The 12764-nt window shown below is 49.0% G+C and overlaps 2 protein-coding genes across 2 annotated transcripts in view; one reads left to right on the forward strand and one right to left on the reverse strand.

Moving 5' to 3' along the window:
• The window catches only part of BCO1 (beta-carotene oxygenase 1), an 88285-nt gene extending 76882 nt beyond the window's left edge, over positions 1 to 11403 (reverse strand). Inside the window, 5 exon segments of the mRNA XM_043436672.1 lie at positions 4952 to 5053; positions 5160 to 5383; positions 6580 to 6711; positions 9803 to 10121; positions 11268 to 11403. The gene's annotated coding sequence lies outside the window, so the exon portion shown is untranslated.
• PKD1L2 (polycystin 1 like 2) overlaps positions 1 to 12764 on the forward strand; it is a 112823-nt gene that overhangs the window by 33427 nt on the left and 66632 nt on the right. The window contains exons 8-14 of the mRNA XM_043437182.1: positions 347 to 424; positions 3351 to 3400; positions 5060 to 5177; positions 6864 to 7071; positions 9113 to 9233; positions 9939 to 10080; positions 11198 to 11374. Coding sequence (XP_043293117.1) covers positions 347 to 424; positions 3351 to 3400; positions 5060 to 5177; positions 6864 to 7071; positions 9113 to 9233; positions 9939 to 10080; positions 11198 to 11374 — 894 coding nt within the window. The remainder of the gene's footprint in view (positions 1 to 346; positions 425 to 3350; positions 3401 to 5059; positions 5178 to 6863; positions 7072 to 9112; positions 9234 to 9938; positions 10081 to 11197; positions 11375 to 12764) is intronic.

Consider the following 12764-nt stretch of genomic DNA (forward strand, 5'->3'; position numbering starts at 1 on the left):
TCTGGCCGGTGCCACACCCCATAAACATTTCTTTCTCCCCCAAGATGGAAGCAACCCCCCTAACCTGTGCCCACACTGCTTCCCATGCCAATTCCTACCCTGGAAAGCCCCACATGCCTACTAGAAAATAAGGTCCTGAGGACAAGGACCACATTTCATTCATTCCTGTGTCCTCAGAGCCTTGCTCTGTGCCTGGCACACAACAGGGAATCATTAAATGCTTCAATGATGAAAGAGTCAGATGCTGCGCTCAGAGGACTGGAGAAGCACAGGCTGGGAGAACTGTCTCACAGTAAGTTGAACCTCTGATTACAATGCCCATAATTCTCCACTTTTTGTATTGCAGGCACCTTTCTGGTCACTGTACTGGTGAGGGACACCTTCTCAAACCTGAGTTTGGAAATTGGAAGCATCACTGTCACAGGTAAGAATTTTCTGAAAAGGGGTATAAAATTTGTGACTAGGGGCATCCACACTGGCTCCAGATCTAGAAAGGAGCCCCTCAAAAACAGAGCTTTGAATACTTACTTTGTTCTACAGATATTAAGAATTCTCTGGTTACTCTAAACAGGCAATAATGTAACCAGTATAACATCCAACCATTGATACAGAATTCTAAAACATCTGAACTTGTATTACTTACAATCTTTTTGACTTCAAGTAATAGAAAGCCCCACCTAAGTGGCTTTAAGTTCAAGTCACATTATCTCATGTAATTGGTTAGGAGGTAAGTAGTTCCAGGGATGGTTCAATGGCTCAATATCACCAGCAAGGACCCAGGCTCCATCTGTCATTCTGCTCTGCCATCCTCAGAGCATTTATTTGATCCTTAGGCTTGTGCCTCATGTAATCAAGGTGGCTGCTGCAGTTCCAGACATCACATGTCAACCCAGGATTATCCAGCAGCAGCAGAAACCCATTTATCTGTATTCATCTCTTTTTTAAAAATAATTTTATTTACTTATTTATGGTTGTGCTGGGTCTTTGTTGTTGTGTAGGCTTTTCTCTAGTTTCAATGAGCAACTCTCTACTCTCTAGTTGTGATGCATGGGCTTCTCATTGCGGTGGGTGGCATCACTTGTTGTGGAGCATGGGCTCTAGGATACACGGGCTTCAGTAGTGGCAGCTCCCAGGCTCCAGAGCATGGGCTCAATAATTGCTGTGGTGCTCAGGCTTAGTTGATTTGTGGCATGTGGGATTTTCCTGGACCAGGGATCGAACCTATGTGTCTTGCATCGGTAGGCAGATTCATTACTACTGAGCCACCAGGGAAGCCCCCCTCTCTTTTTAATGGGGGGGGGGAGCTTTTCCACTAGTCCTTAGCAACCTTCCCTTTAAATACCATTGGCCAAGGTAGGGTCATATGCCCAAATGCAAGGGATGCTGGGAAGCCAGAATTTTTAGGCCCTGTGGGAGAAGATGGATTCTGTCAGCCAAGAGGAAGGCTGTTGGTTGGCAGCCAACAGTAGATGTCACTGTCTGAAAGTTTGCCTTGAACATGTTTGCCAAAACTTTTGAGTAGCAAGAGGCAGAAAATTCAAACTGGCTCAAGTCAAGAGGAAATTTTACCAACTCTCAGAAAAGTCCAGGGTTTAGGCACAGCAGGATCCAGTCACTCAATGTCTTCAGAAATCTGCCTCTTTCCATCTCTTGATTCTATGTTGGCTGCAGTCTGATTCCCTCTTCCTAAGTAGTAGCAAGATGGCCCCAGGCTTCAGTCCTTAACCCCGAGGAGAAAAAGCATCTCTTTGTTGACATTCCACCATAAGTCCTGACGCTGTCTCTCACTTGTCCCAGCTTGGTTCATGGTCCCTCCTAGACCTTCTGCAGAGGCCGGGGGGAGTGGCACTCAGGGCAGACCGGGGTCACATGTCTGCCCCAGAACCTAATGTAGGATCAGGTCCACCCACAGGACTGTGGGTGAGAGTGCGGAGGGATCTCCCCCAGGGAAAACACATCACCTGTAAGTGCTGCTATCAAAAGACGGTGGCAAGGACACCTGGATGGGAGGAAAAACATGAGATGTCCATTCAGCTGTCCACAGACCCCTAGGAGTTTTCACACACGCCATTTCAGGCCCAGAGAGGTTAACTGACTTTGAAGAAGTCACTCAGTTAATTCACGGCAGGACCAGGGTAGCAACTACCTCTCCGAATTTTTTTATTCAGGGACCATCTTCCTTCTTAAGGTTAAGCAAGTTCTCTGGGTCTAGCATTTTAGCTTTGCTTTGTATAATTTTACAGACCTTCAAACTTATCATTGTGAGAATAAGAATTTACTGAGAGGGAATTTTTTTAAAGATCAGTAATACCTTGATATTAAAATATCCAAGCCACCAGGGCCTAGTGAATCACATGGAATGACCAACCCTAAGCGCTCAGCTTAATCACTGTACTTTAATTAGGCAGTGATCACACTCACGTTTCAGTTACCTTCAGAGCACGTCACCTGAGAATGCCTGCTCCATTTTTAAAAACTTGCCACACTAATATTGTCTATGGACGAACAGATGACCAAGCAGTAATATATACAGCACGGCACTCAGTGCTCCTGGAGCTCTGAAAATAAGGGCTGCCTTCAGCCTTCTTCACAGATGTGTGTGCTCGGCCGCTCATTTGTGGCCGGCTCTTTGCAGCCCCTATGGGCTATAGTCCACAGGCTCTCCTGTCCATGGCTTTCCAGGCAAGAACACTGAAGCAGGTTGCCATTTCCTACTCGAGGGAGTCCTCTCAACCCAGGGATCAAACCTGCGTCTCTGTATCTCCTGCATTGGCAGGTGGATTCTTTACCACTAGTGCCACCTGGGAAGCCCACGCTTTATGGATGAAGCATCTGATACTCAGTAACTAACCTGCCCAGGTTCACACAGCCAGTTAGAGGCCAATGAATGGATCAAGAAACACACCATGGTGCGCTGAGTCCAACTCCTACCAGGCTGCCAGAGCGGGTTGTACCCATCTCTCCCCACTCTGCGTTCTATGAGGTCAACTTGGCATCTTGAGATCTGCCTTTATGGGATCATTTGCACCACAGAAATCCACAAGCACTACAAATCAGGGCTCCCACCCTCACCCTTCAAGTGCTAGGTAAACACTAATAGAAAACAGTTGCATGTCTGACCTAAATCTTAAGTGCACTGGCAGCTGTCTACCTCTTTCTTACCTGCAAAAGTAGTATCTCTGGGCCAGTGGCAAACATGACGGTTTTGCTTCTGACCTGTTTCCTATGATCTGAATGTTTGCTATGTGTCCCTAAACTATTTCCAGAGACAGGCAGATGCTCTGACTCTGCCCTTTGGTGACCTCATAAACACCACCAATGTTTGACATCCATCCCCACTGTGTTCACAGCTCCTTCCAGTCTCCAAGAACCACCCGGAACAAAGGTCCAGAGAAAGAATGTGAGTATTTTTAAAAAACACTTAACTTTACAAGAAAAAAGGTGTCTAAGTACTCTGTTTTAGTCTGGGGTTTGGGCCTTTTGGTGCTAACAGCCAGACCACTAGCAATCAATAAGGCTTCTTCTGTTTAAAAAGAAGCCCAGAAGAACTGAAATCAAATGAAGCATATTCTAACCACAACAGCACTATGTAATAAATCAATAATAAGTTATCTAGGATATGTAGATAACTATCAGACATTTTGGAAATTAAACAGCACACTTCTTTAAAAAAAGATCAGTGGATCAAAGAAAAAGTCAGACGGATATTTTAAAATATTTCTAAGTGATAATACAGCCTATCCAAATATTTGGGATGCAGCTCAGGCAATGCTCAGAGGGAAATTCATGGCTTTTAACGCTTATTTTAGAAAAAAGACCTAGGTACTTTAGTGTTTATAGCAAGACTAAGTATTTGATACCTTGCTGTTGACTTTTTTCTTGCATTCATTTCTTCAACAACAAGATTTACTGTGCCTCTACAATGCTCAATGTTCAGATATTAGGGGTTGGGGATACACTGGTGAATAAACATGTGTGGTCCCTGCCTTCATGAACCTTACTGGGTGAGATTAACTAACAAATTAGCAAAGAATTAATAATTGTGATGTGTCTAACTAGAATCAATAGGGTGCGATGACAGCAACTAACAGACAGTATAAGTGTACTATTAAATGTGACCAGACAAGACCTCTTAAGAAGTGACATTTAAGTGGGGACCTGAAGGTAGGATAGTCAGCCACCCTGTTAGGCAGAACAAGAGCTGTCTGGGTGCATAGATGAGAAGGCTCTGAGGCTGTCAGGGGAGGAGGAGGATGGAGATTACTGAGATGGGCAGAAGCCAAATAACATGGGTGCAAGGGTGTTTGGGTTTTATTCTCGGGCCATGGAGACCCCTGGGGGTTGAGCTCTGTTGCAGCCTCCTGTTATTCCCAGGCCAAGCCCTCTGGGCCCGAGCTTTCATCAGGTCCAACCAGAATTGATCCTGGAGCACACTGCACTCCTGACAACCCCTTTCCTGGAATCCATGTTCCCTCTGTCACTGCCCAGCTCACCCTCCCTCCTCCTTCCAGAGTGCTCCAGGGTCCTGTCCTCTGGGAAGCTTACCCCAACACCAGCTGTCTGCTGCGTAGAGCTAACAGCTCTGCAGCCTCTCTGCTCCAGGCACAAGAGCACACGCATCACTGTTATTCTCATTTGATGTGCAGCAACCCCAGGAGTCAGACACTATCAGAACCTCCAGGGGAGCAGATGCTCTCAGCCTACTGCCTCCCTCATCTACATTCTCATGGTCCCCTGAGCGCCCTCTACTGCAGCAGTTAGCACTCTGCGTTTTAATCCTTGGTCTTCTCGTCCGTCAGTCAGAGGAGACGAAAGGGCAGGGGCTGGGTCTCTCTCTGTTCCTGTATCTCTAGGCATCAAGCACGGGGCCTGGCCCATAGCCGCTGCCGCTAACACAGCTGAATGTATGATGAACCCTTAGCCACCAGTCCACACCAGGCTAGTGACTTACCTGGTGATCCATCCCACTCCACACCTTACACTGTGGCCATCTCTTGCACAGACTGCTCTGGGGAGGAACTGTGGAGGGTGTCTCACTGGCCAGCTGCTTCTTCTGCAGAGAGACAAAGGGAACATGGAGCTGTACGTGGAACCTGGTCGGTACTTGGATCCTTTCACCACAGTGACCCTGGGCTGGCCAGATGGGGATAAGGACTTACGCTTCCAGTGGGCATGTGGTAGGTAGTCTTAGAGTTCTCAACCATCTTATCTCATCATGAAGCGATGGACAGCAGTCAGCTTTTGCTGTTCTTAACCTTCACACCAGGATTATTCATGCTTAGCATTTTGTGTGCCTTGTATGTGCCAGAGATGGTGAAGTCCATGGAAATGGGAGGTGTGGAGAGCAGTGGCCTTAAAGGCAGGCAACCAGAAGAGGCACTATCTATAGAGAATTTAGGAACAATAATTAGATCCTAAAAGTCAGTCTGCTTTTTTATTATTGCCACAAATAATGTCAGTGGTAAAACACTCCTCTCCTCTTGGACTCCATCCCTCTTTTAACCTCCACGCTTTTGGTATGCCACAGTTTAGAAAGAGGAAATGATGAGGCCTTTTCTGACACAACTTTTTTGTCAACCACTAGCACCTATTTTTAAGAAGTGGTTGTTCTCCTTTTTATAGGGATAGCTAGCTAGGTGTATGTGCTCAGTTGTGTCTGACTCTTTGTGACCCCGTGGACGGTAGTTCACCAGGCTCCTCTGTCCATGGAATTTCCCAGGTAAGAATACTGGAGTGGACTGCCATTTCCTGCTCCAGGGGCATCTTTCCAACCTGGGGGTCAAACCTGCACCTCCTGCATTAGTGGCAGATTCTTAGATAAATCCTACCTATGGACACACTCCTTTAGAAATAAAATGAGTGCCATTCATACTGTACATATAGCTTTTGTTAACCATTTTTTTCATTGAACAATATATCCCATATATTTTTAAGTCAATATATTCTTCTGCACCTTGATTTTCATAACTGCATAATAGACTGTCAAGTTGCTATATGGGCATTTACTCACCAGTGCCCTCTTTTTGGACACTGAGTTTATTTTGAATTATTTGCCCTTAAAAACAACGCTATAATGAACATCCTTACAAGGTTCAATTTTTATTTGCATCTGTGATTACTTTCATCAACAAGTTCCCAGAAATGGAATAACTGGGTCAAAAGTCATGTAATATTTGAAATCTCTTGATATGAACTGGCAAGTCTCACAACACCCTTCAGCATGTTAGTTCTTATTATCTGAATTAATAGAGGATACAACAAATACAGACTTTAGGTGACTGAGCTGATGACCTGACCCCCAGGCATGTCCTGTGAATGACTACACACTGAGGGTAGTTGGGGTAGTGGATAAACATTGATCAACAGAGTTGAAAGGCAAAGACTGACTGAGCTGATATAAAGCAGATGATCTGCAGTCTCCCAGATGGAGATTCGTCCTCCCAGGTCCCCAGTGTACCCCCAGAGACAGACAGCTGTGGACAATCCCGTATATCAAGAACAAGAAGATGCCTCGAATGTTCTCCAGGCGGGGCTGTTTATCCTCTCAGCGCCTCTACAGCTATAGGCTGTCCTGCTCACCAATGCAAGTCACTGATGCAGAACAAGCCAGCAAACCCTGCAGGTTTGCTTAGAGTTTGGGTGAAGCAAGGGTCATTTTCCCAGAAGCTTTCCCATCCTTCTGTAGCACCATTCCTGCAACCTGAAAGTGAACTGGAAAAAAAAAAAATCAAAATCTCTATTTGGAGCCAATTTTCCTAACAAGGACCCATTTCTTCTAGAAACCCCAAACCAGAAGGTACCCGAATGTGTCAAGTTCAAGGTTCCTGGGTGGATTACTGTGTTGACCCACTTCTCTCTCTCAGGGCGCTGCTGGGCCCAGTGGAGCGACTGTGTTGAGAGGCAGCTGCTCCGCACAGACCAGAGGGAGCTGGTGGTTCCGCCGTCCTGCCTGCCGCCCTCGGACTCTGCTGTTACCCTGCGCCTGACAGTCTGGAGAGGCCTGCAGCTGGAGAACCTGGGGGAGCAGTGCCTCTATGTGTCCGCCCCCCTGGAACTCAGGCCACGAGTCAGGTGGGGGCGTGAGAGCAAACTCCTGTGGGGCTGTCGTCCAGCAGGGTGTTCTGACAGTCAACTCTGGCTACACTGACTAAGGGGCAGGGTGTACAGTGATGGGGAAAACCAGGCCCTGTCTCCGTTCTCTCGGGGGTCATTCAGTGGTCAGTGATGAATCACACAAATGAATGGAAGGAGACAGTGCACTTCCATGACAGCTTCCCTGACCCCAAGGCTGCCTCAGCAGAGATGTGAAGACAGAAGAGGAATGAACTTGGCCAGGAAAGGGGGTCTTGAGAGAGAATAGAACAGCAAAGGGAGGGAGCATAGAACAATCTGGAAGTGAAAGAGGCTGGTGTGGCTGGAACACAGAGGAAGGGCAGGCAGGGGCTAGTTCGGCAGGGCCTTGAGGGTTGTGTTAAACGCATGACTTTGACCTTTATCCTAAGAGTTCTGGAAAGCCACCAAGATGTTTAAGCAGGCTGGGAACATGATCATGTTTTGCTTCCAAACACTGGTAGCTGGGTAGAGAAGCAGCTGGAGCGGGTGAGAGAGGACTCAGGGATATTGCTTAAGCTCATGCAGGAATCAAGAGCAGAGTTCAAGGTAGCATGACTGCCAGCTGGGTCCCTGAAGGAAGAAGATGGCTCACTCGAACTGGGGACTGATGGGAGCTGGGTAAGGGTTGGCTTACAGATGTGGGCAGGGATAAGAGGACCAACCAGGGATAACCATGCAGGCTGCAAGAGGAAGAAGCCATTGTCCCTCTTAGGACTTCAGGGGTAAGAGGCGGGGATGGCATTCCTGTGAAACCCCTGGGGAGTTGCAGCTATGGGAGAGGTGACCCTGGGAGCTGGGGCCTCAGCCAGAGGAACATGGCCTCTGCCAACTGCAGGCCATTTGGTGAGGAGCAGGGAGAGTGGTGAATAACTGTCCCAGTGCTCCCAATCGGCTGGGCCCAAATAGAAGACAGAGGATGTGGGAACCTGGTGATGCAGTCTATGGACCTCAGTCCTGGGTACACAGAGCCACAGAGTTGATGGTGAGCAGGCTGCAGGGGCAAACGGAGAATGTCCAGCCCACTAGTTCTAGGGTAGACGAGAGGTCAGAAGTAGGGAGATTCTTCAGCTACTATGAAGCTCACATGGAAAGGACTGGGCATGGGCTGGACACAGCAGGAGTCAAACTCTCATTGACTTAAGAGAGGGAATATAACACAGAGCAGGCCTAAGACTCAGGTCAGGATGTATGGGCCCATGTTCCATCCCCCAGTCAGGACGAATCACATAAACCCTCTGAGCTCGGCTTGCTCATCTGCGATATGGGAGCGCTGATAGGGTTATGGTCAGCACTCGATAAGCTAATAAAAGTGGGACATGGCAGGTGTGCTGCAAAATCATAGCATTCATTGGAGCCGAAGCTCTAATACATTGGTCACCTGATGTGAAGAGCCGACTCACTGGAAAAGACCCTGATACTGGGAAAAATTGAAGGCAAAAGGAGACGAGGGGGCAGAGGATGAGATGGTTGGATGGCATTACCGACTCAATGGACATGAATTTGAGCAAACTCCAGGAGATACTGAAGGACAGGGGAGCCTGGTGTGCTGCAGTCCATGGGGTGACAAAGAGTCAGACATGACTTAGCAACTGAACAACAATTGATCATTATTAGAACTATAAAGAATCATGGAGATTGATAGCTCTCATCCCCTCACTTTGCAAGTAAGGAAACTGAGGCTCAGACAGGTTAAGTGACTTGCGCGAGGTAGCCTTTCATAAGTGGCAGGGACAAGATTGGAGCCTGTCAGCCTCCTGCATTTTTCACACTGCTATCCTGTGCAGTGAATGGAGTGGGGATTCATGCAGGCACAAACTGCTCCATCTCCATGACCAAGGGTAAGCCCCGGTTTGGGTTGGGGCAGGGGCTGCTTTTATTCCACTTCCACTTGAGAAAAGGCCATTTCCTACCTTCTCAAATAACTTGAGAAGAACTGGACCAGGCAAGGTGGCCCCTCAGACTGAGGAGCTCCCTGGCTCCGTTCTCTCCTCCCTTTCAGCTGTGAGGAGAACTGCGGGCCAGTGGACGTCAGCAGGGATGTTACGCTGAAGGTCACCATGGGGGACAAGTCAGCAGCAGCCATGTTCAGCTGGTATTTGGATGACACCCCACTGGAGAAGGTGAGGATACCGGCAGCCTCGCAAAAACAGAAATGTCTTCCCACTTTGACTGACCAGACAATGTGTCACGGGCCCAGGACTGAGCTGGGAGTGGGTCAGTCCACTCAGCCAGCGGAGTAGGAGTCGGGGGCTGGGGGTATGGGCTTGCAGAGAGAGAGGATGCAGGGGAGCAAAACCAACAGGAAACATTGCAGCAGACGCCATGGGAGACCCAGCCGTCCCTCTTACCAGGCAGATCCAGGCCTCCCCCAGTGCTATGGGGAGGCTGCTGGCCCGTAACCATGGGGGTCTAACAGCCAGCCCCCCAGCCTTTGAGTGCCACAATTTCCGTGGTGCAGCTTATGCTCCAGAGCCCCCCATGACACCAGGCTGAATGAAGCAGGATGCCTCCTGAAACCACTTCTTTGCCTCATTTCATTTTCTCCCCACCTCAGCTGCCCTCCTGGTTTTCCCTGGGATCCCTCCCTTGAAAATGCCCTGCACACAAACCCTCGTCTCAGGCTCTGCTTCCAGGGAACCTGACCAAGGACAGACACCCCAACACGCTGGGGATGGGCATTTGGGCTGACCTCGGGGAAACAGCCAGTGCTGCTGTCCATCCATCGGAGACAAATCCGAAAGGCCTCCCCAGTTCAGAAGCCACTGTCCAGGGGGCTCCTGTGGCCTGGCTGCAGCCTTAGGGTCCTGGGCTGTGCTCTCTTTCAGGCTGAGCCCCTCCCTGAGGCCTGCAGCCTCCGAGGATTCTGGCCACGTTCTTCAATCCTCCTTCAGAGCAACACCTCCACCCTGCTGCTCAACAGCTCCTTCCTGAGGATCCACGGCCCGGCCGCCTGGATCAGAGTCACAGGTGGGAAGGCTCCTCCAGTCTCTTGTCACAGACCCCACCTCCTGCAGAGAGTGAAAGGAGAGGAAGCCAGGGGTGCTGAAACAGGGCCAGCAGCGCGGGGTGGGACCATACACAGGCTCTGGAGTGAATCCCACCTCTGCCACCTTCTAACTGGGAGGCCTTAGGCCACAGATTTACGCCTGTTTCCTCACATGCAAGCGGGGCAACAGAAATGTCTGCCTCCCAACTGCATGGTAAATGTTGAGCGACACAACACGGGTGGTAAAAGCAGACCGTCCCGGGGTGTGCAGTCTATGCATCCTGCCAGGTGATTCAGCACGTCTCACTTTAAACCAGCACTGGACAGAAGAATGCAGATTCTCAGAAAGATAAATAATGGGGTGATTATTCCTTTTCAGTTGAATTTCTTTGATTCAGTATTTTTCAAAGTGGCTCATAAGCCACTTGCCCAGGATAACCTGGTACTATTTTAAAATTACACATTCCTGGGTTCACCCCAAACCTTCTGAATTAAGTCTGGGCCAGGGAATTCATTTTAATTGATTAAAATTCTGTACACAACTTTTCCAGGCATGCACTGTTTTTGAAAACTAGGTGATTATAACAGGTGGTGCGGGGTGTTGGTGCAGGTTAGCTGGGGTTCTTCATGGTGCTGTGGGAGCCCATGGTTTGGGGTAGGATCTTCCTTTTTCTAGGTCCTGATTGTGGCCCTTCAAGCTCGGTCTCTTGAGAAAGTCTTGTTTTCCAATATTCTCCCTCCTCACTAAAGCCCTGTGAGGAATCTATTGTTATTAGCTCCATTTTATAGATGAGGAACTGAGTCTCAAAAAGGTCAAAGCCAGGGTCACATGCAGAGTAAATGGCAGGACTAGGATTCTGTCTCTGTCCAATTTTGCTGAGTGAGACCCTAGAATGCCCTGCCTGAGGTGTGAGGGGTAGGGGTAGAGTAGTTAAGATATGCAGATTTCTGAGCCTTACCCCCAAATCTCCAGAGAGAGGCTCTGGAGCAAGGCCTGGGAATCTGCATGTTAAACAAGTTCCCAGGAGATCACGAGCCATGGTGGAGTTTGTGTGACACCCACAGCCCCTAAGCACACCTTTTGTCTTCACTCCTCAGCAGTGACCGGGTGTGCCTACGGGGAGGACACCTATGTGGTCAGCTCCCTGCCTCCCCTGGAGGTGCCCACCTGCACCGTTGCCCCAGAGGAGGGGACCATCCTGACGAGCTTCGCCATCTTCTGCAACGCCTCCGCTGCCCTGGGCCCCCTGGAGTACTGCTTCTGCCTGGAGTCAGGTACCGGCTCAGGCCTGCATCACCCCTCACTCCTGGGCTCATTCCTCTCCAAGAGCAGGCACCTGTCTCTCTCTGAGAGCTGCAAAAAATGTGTTCCGTGGGTGAGAGAGGTTTGCAGGATGACCCTTAACCCCCATGCCAGGCCCACTGACCCAGCCACACACCACAGCGACATGAGAAGCAGGTCCCATCAGTACCTCCTCGCAACTATAGAGGCCAAAATGACCTCTGTCCTGGCATGAGGGACACGGGAAGGGTGAAAAGGAGGAGGGTGTGCAGAAGTATGACCACCAGGACACCATTCCTTAGTACACACCGGGAGGAGCCCTGACCCCTGGAGTTCTTTGGGACTAACACGGCCCAGTTTACAGAATCATCAGTGATGTTAGGACCCATTTTGGAGAGGCAACAGGGAGAGGGTGATGTCACAGAGCATGCCGAGAGGAGAATCGCTTGCAAAGGTCTACAGGAGGAGATGGAGCATGCTGACGCCGCCCCACCGTGATGCCCTGGCCAGTGTCCTGTCACTGTAGCCCCCACGCAGGACTGCCACAGGGCATCTCCAGGGCAGACAGGCAAGCCACCCAAGTTGCCTCTGCTTGCCTGGAATGGCGGTGGCTGGTCCTTGGCAGGTTTATCTGAGTCCTTGTGTCTTCCCAACGAACTTCAGCATTTTATGACCCTCACAAGAGCTCTTGAAAATGTTCTAGTCAGATTGGGACCATCCTCCAAACTGAGGCTCCAGGAATGTTGCTGGGGGGCTTCCCAGTATCTAGCATTAAACACCACAATGATGTAAACTGGACACCTTGACGAGGTGAAGGTAGAGGGGAGCTATCATCAGATCAAGCGGTGTCCTTCAAATAGAGGTGGAATGCATGTCTGTGACTTGGTCTGACCCTGCAGGAAAACAATTCAAGGAAGGTAAGTAGATTTCATTTCAAATCTGTGTCTCCCTAATGAAGACACCAGGCCAGCTGCTCCAGTTCTGATTGGTTATTCTGTTATAGTTCCTCCTTCCGCCTCACACAGGTGAGCAGGGGGAGGGAAGCGTGACCAATATAAAAATGATTTGGCAATTGCAATTCAATAACTTTGTGATTGTTTGCATGCTACAATGAAGAGATTCCAATGATAGGCAGGTTCCCTTTAAGGATACAAAGGAAATTCACTCATTCATTCATTTTTACAACAAATATATTGAATTTCGGGCTCTGGTCTAGGTCCTATATATACAGTAATGAACAAAATAGAGAAAGTCTCTGACCTCACTGTACTTATAATCAGTGGTGGAGACAGTTGGTAAACAAAGACACAGCATGGGAGGCACTGTTTTAGATAGAGCAGCCTGGGAAGACCTTTATACAGGAAGTAATATTTGAGGGAGTTT

Source organism: Cervus canadensis, chromosome 18, assembly GCF_019320065.1.
Source record: "Cervus canadensis isolate Bull #8, Minnesota chromosome 18, ASM1932006v1, whole genome shotgun sequence".
Classification (NCBI taxonomy): domain Eukaryota; kingdom Metazoa; phylum Chordata; class Mammalia; order Artiodactyla; family Cervidae; genus Cervus; species Cervus canadensis.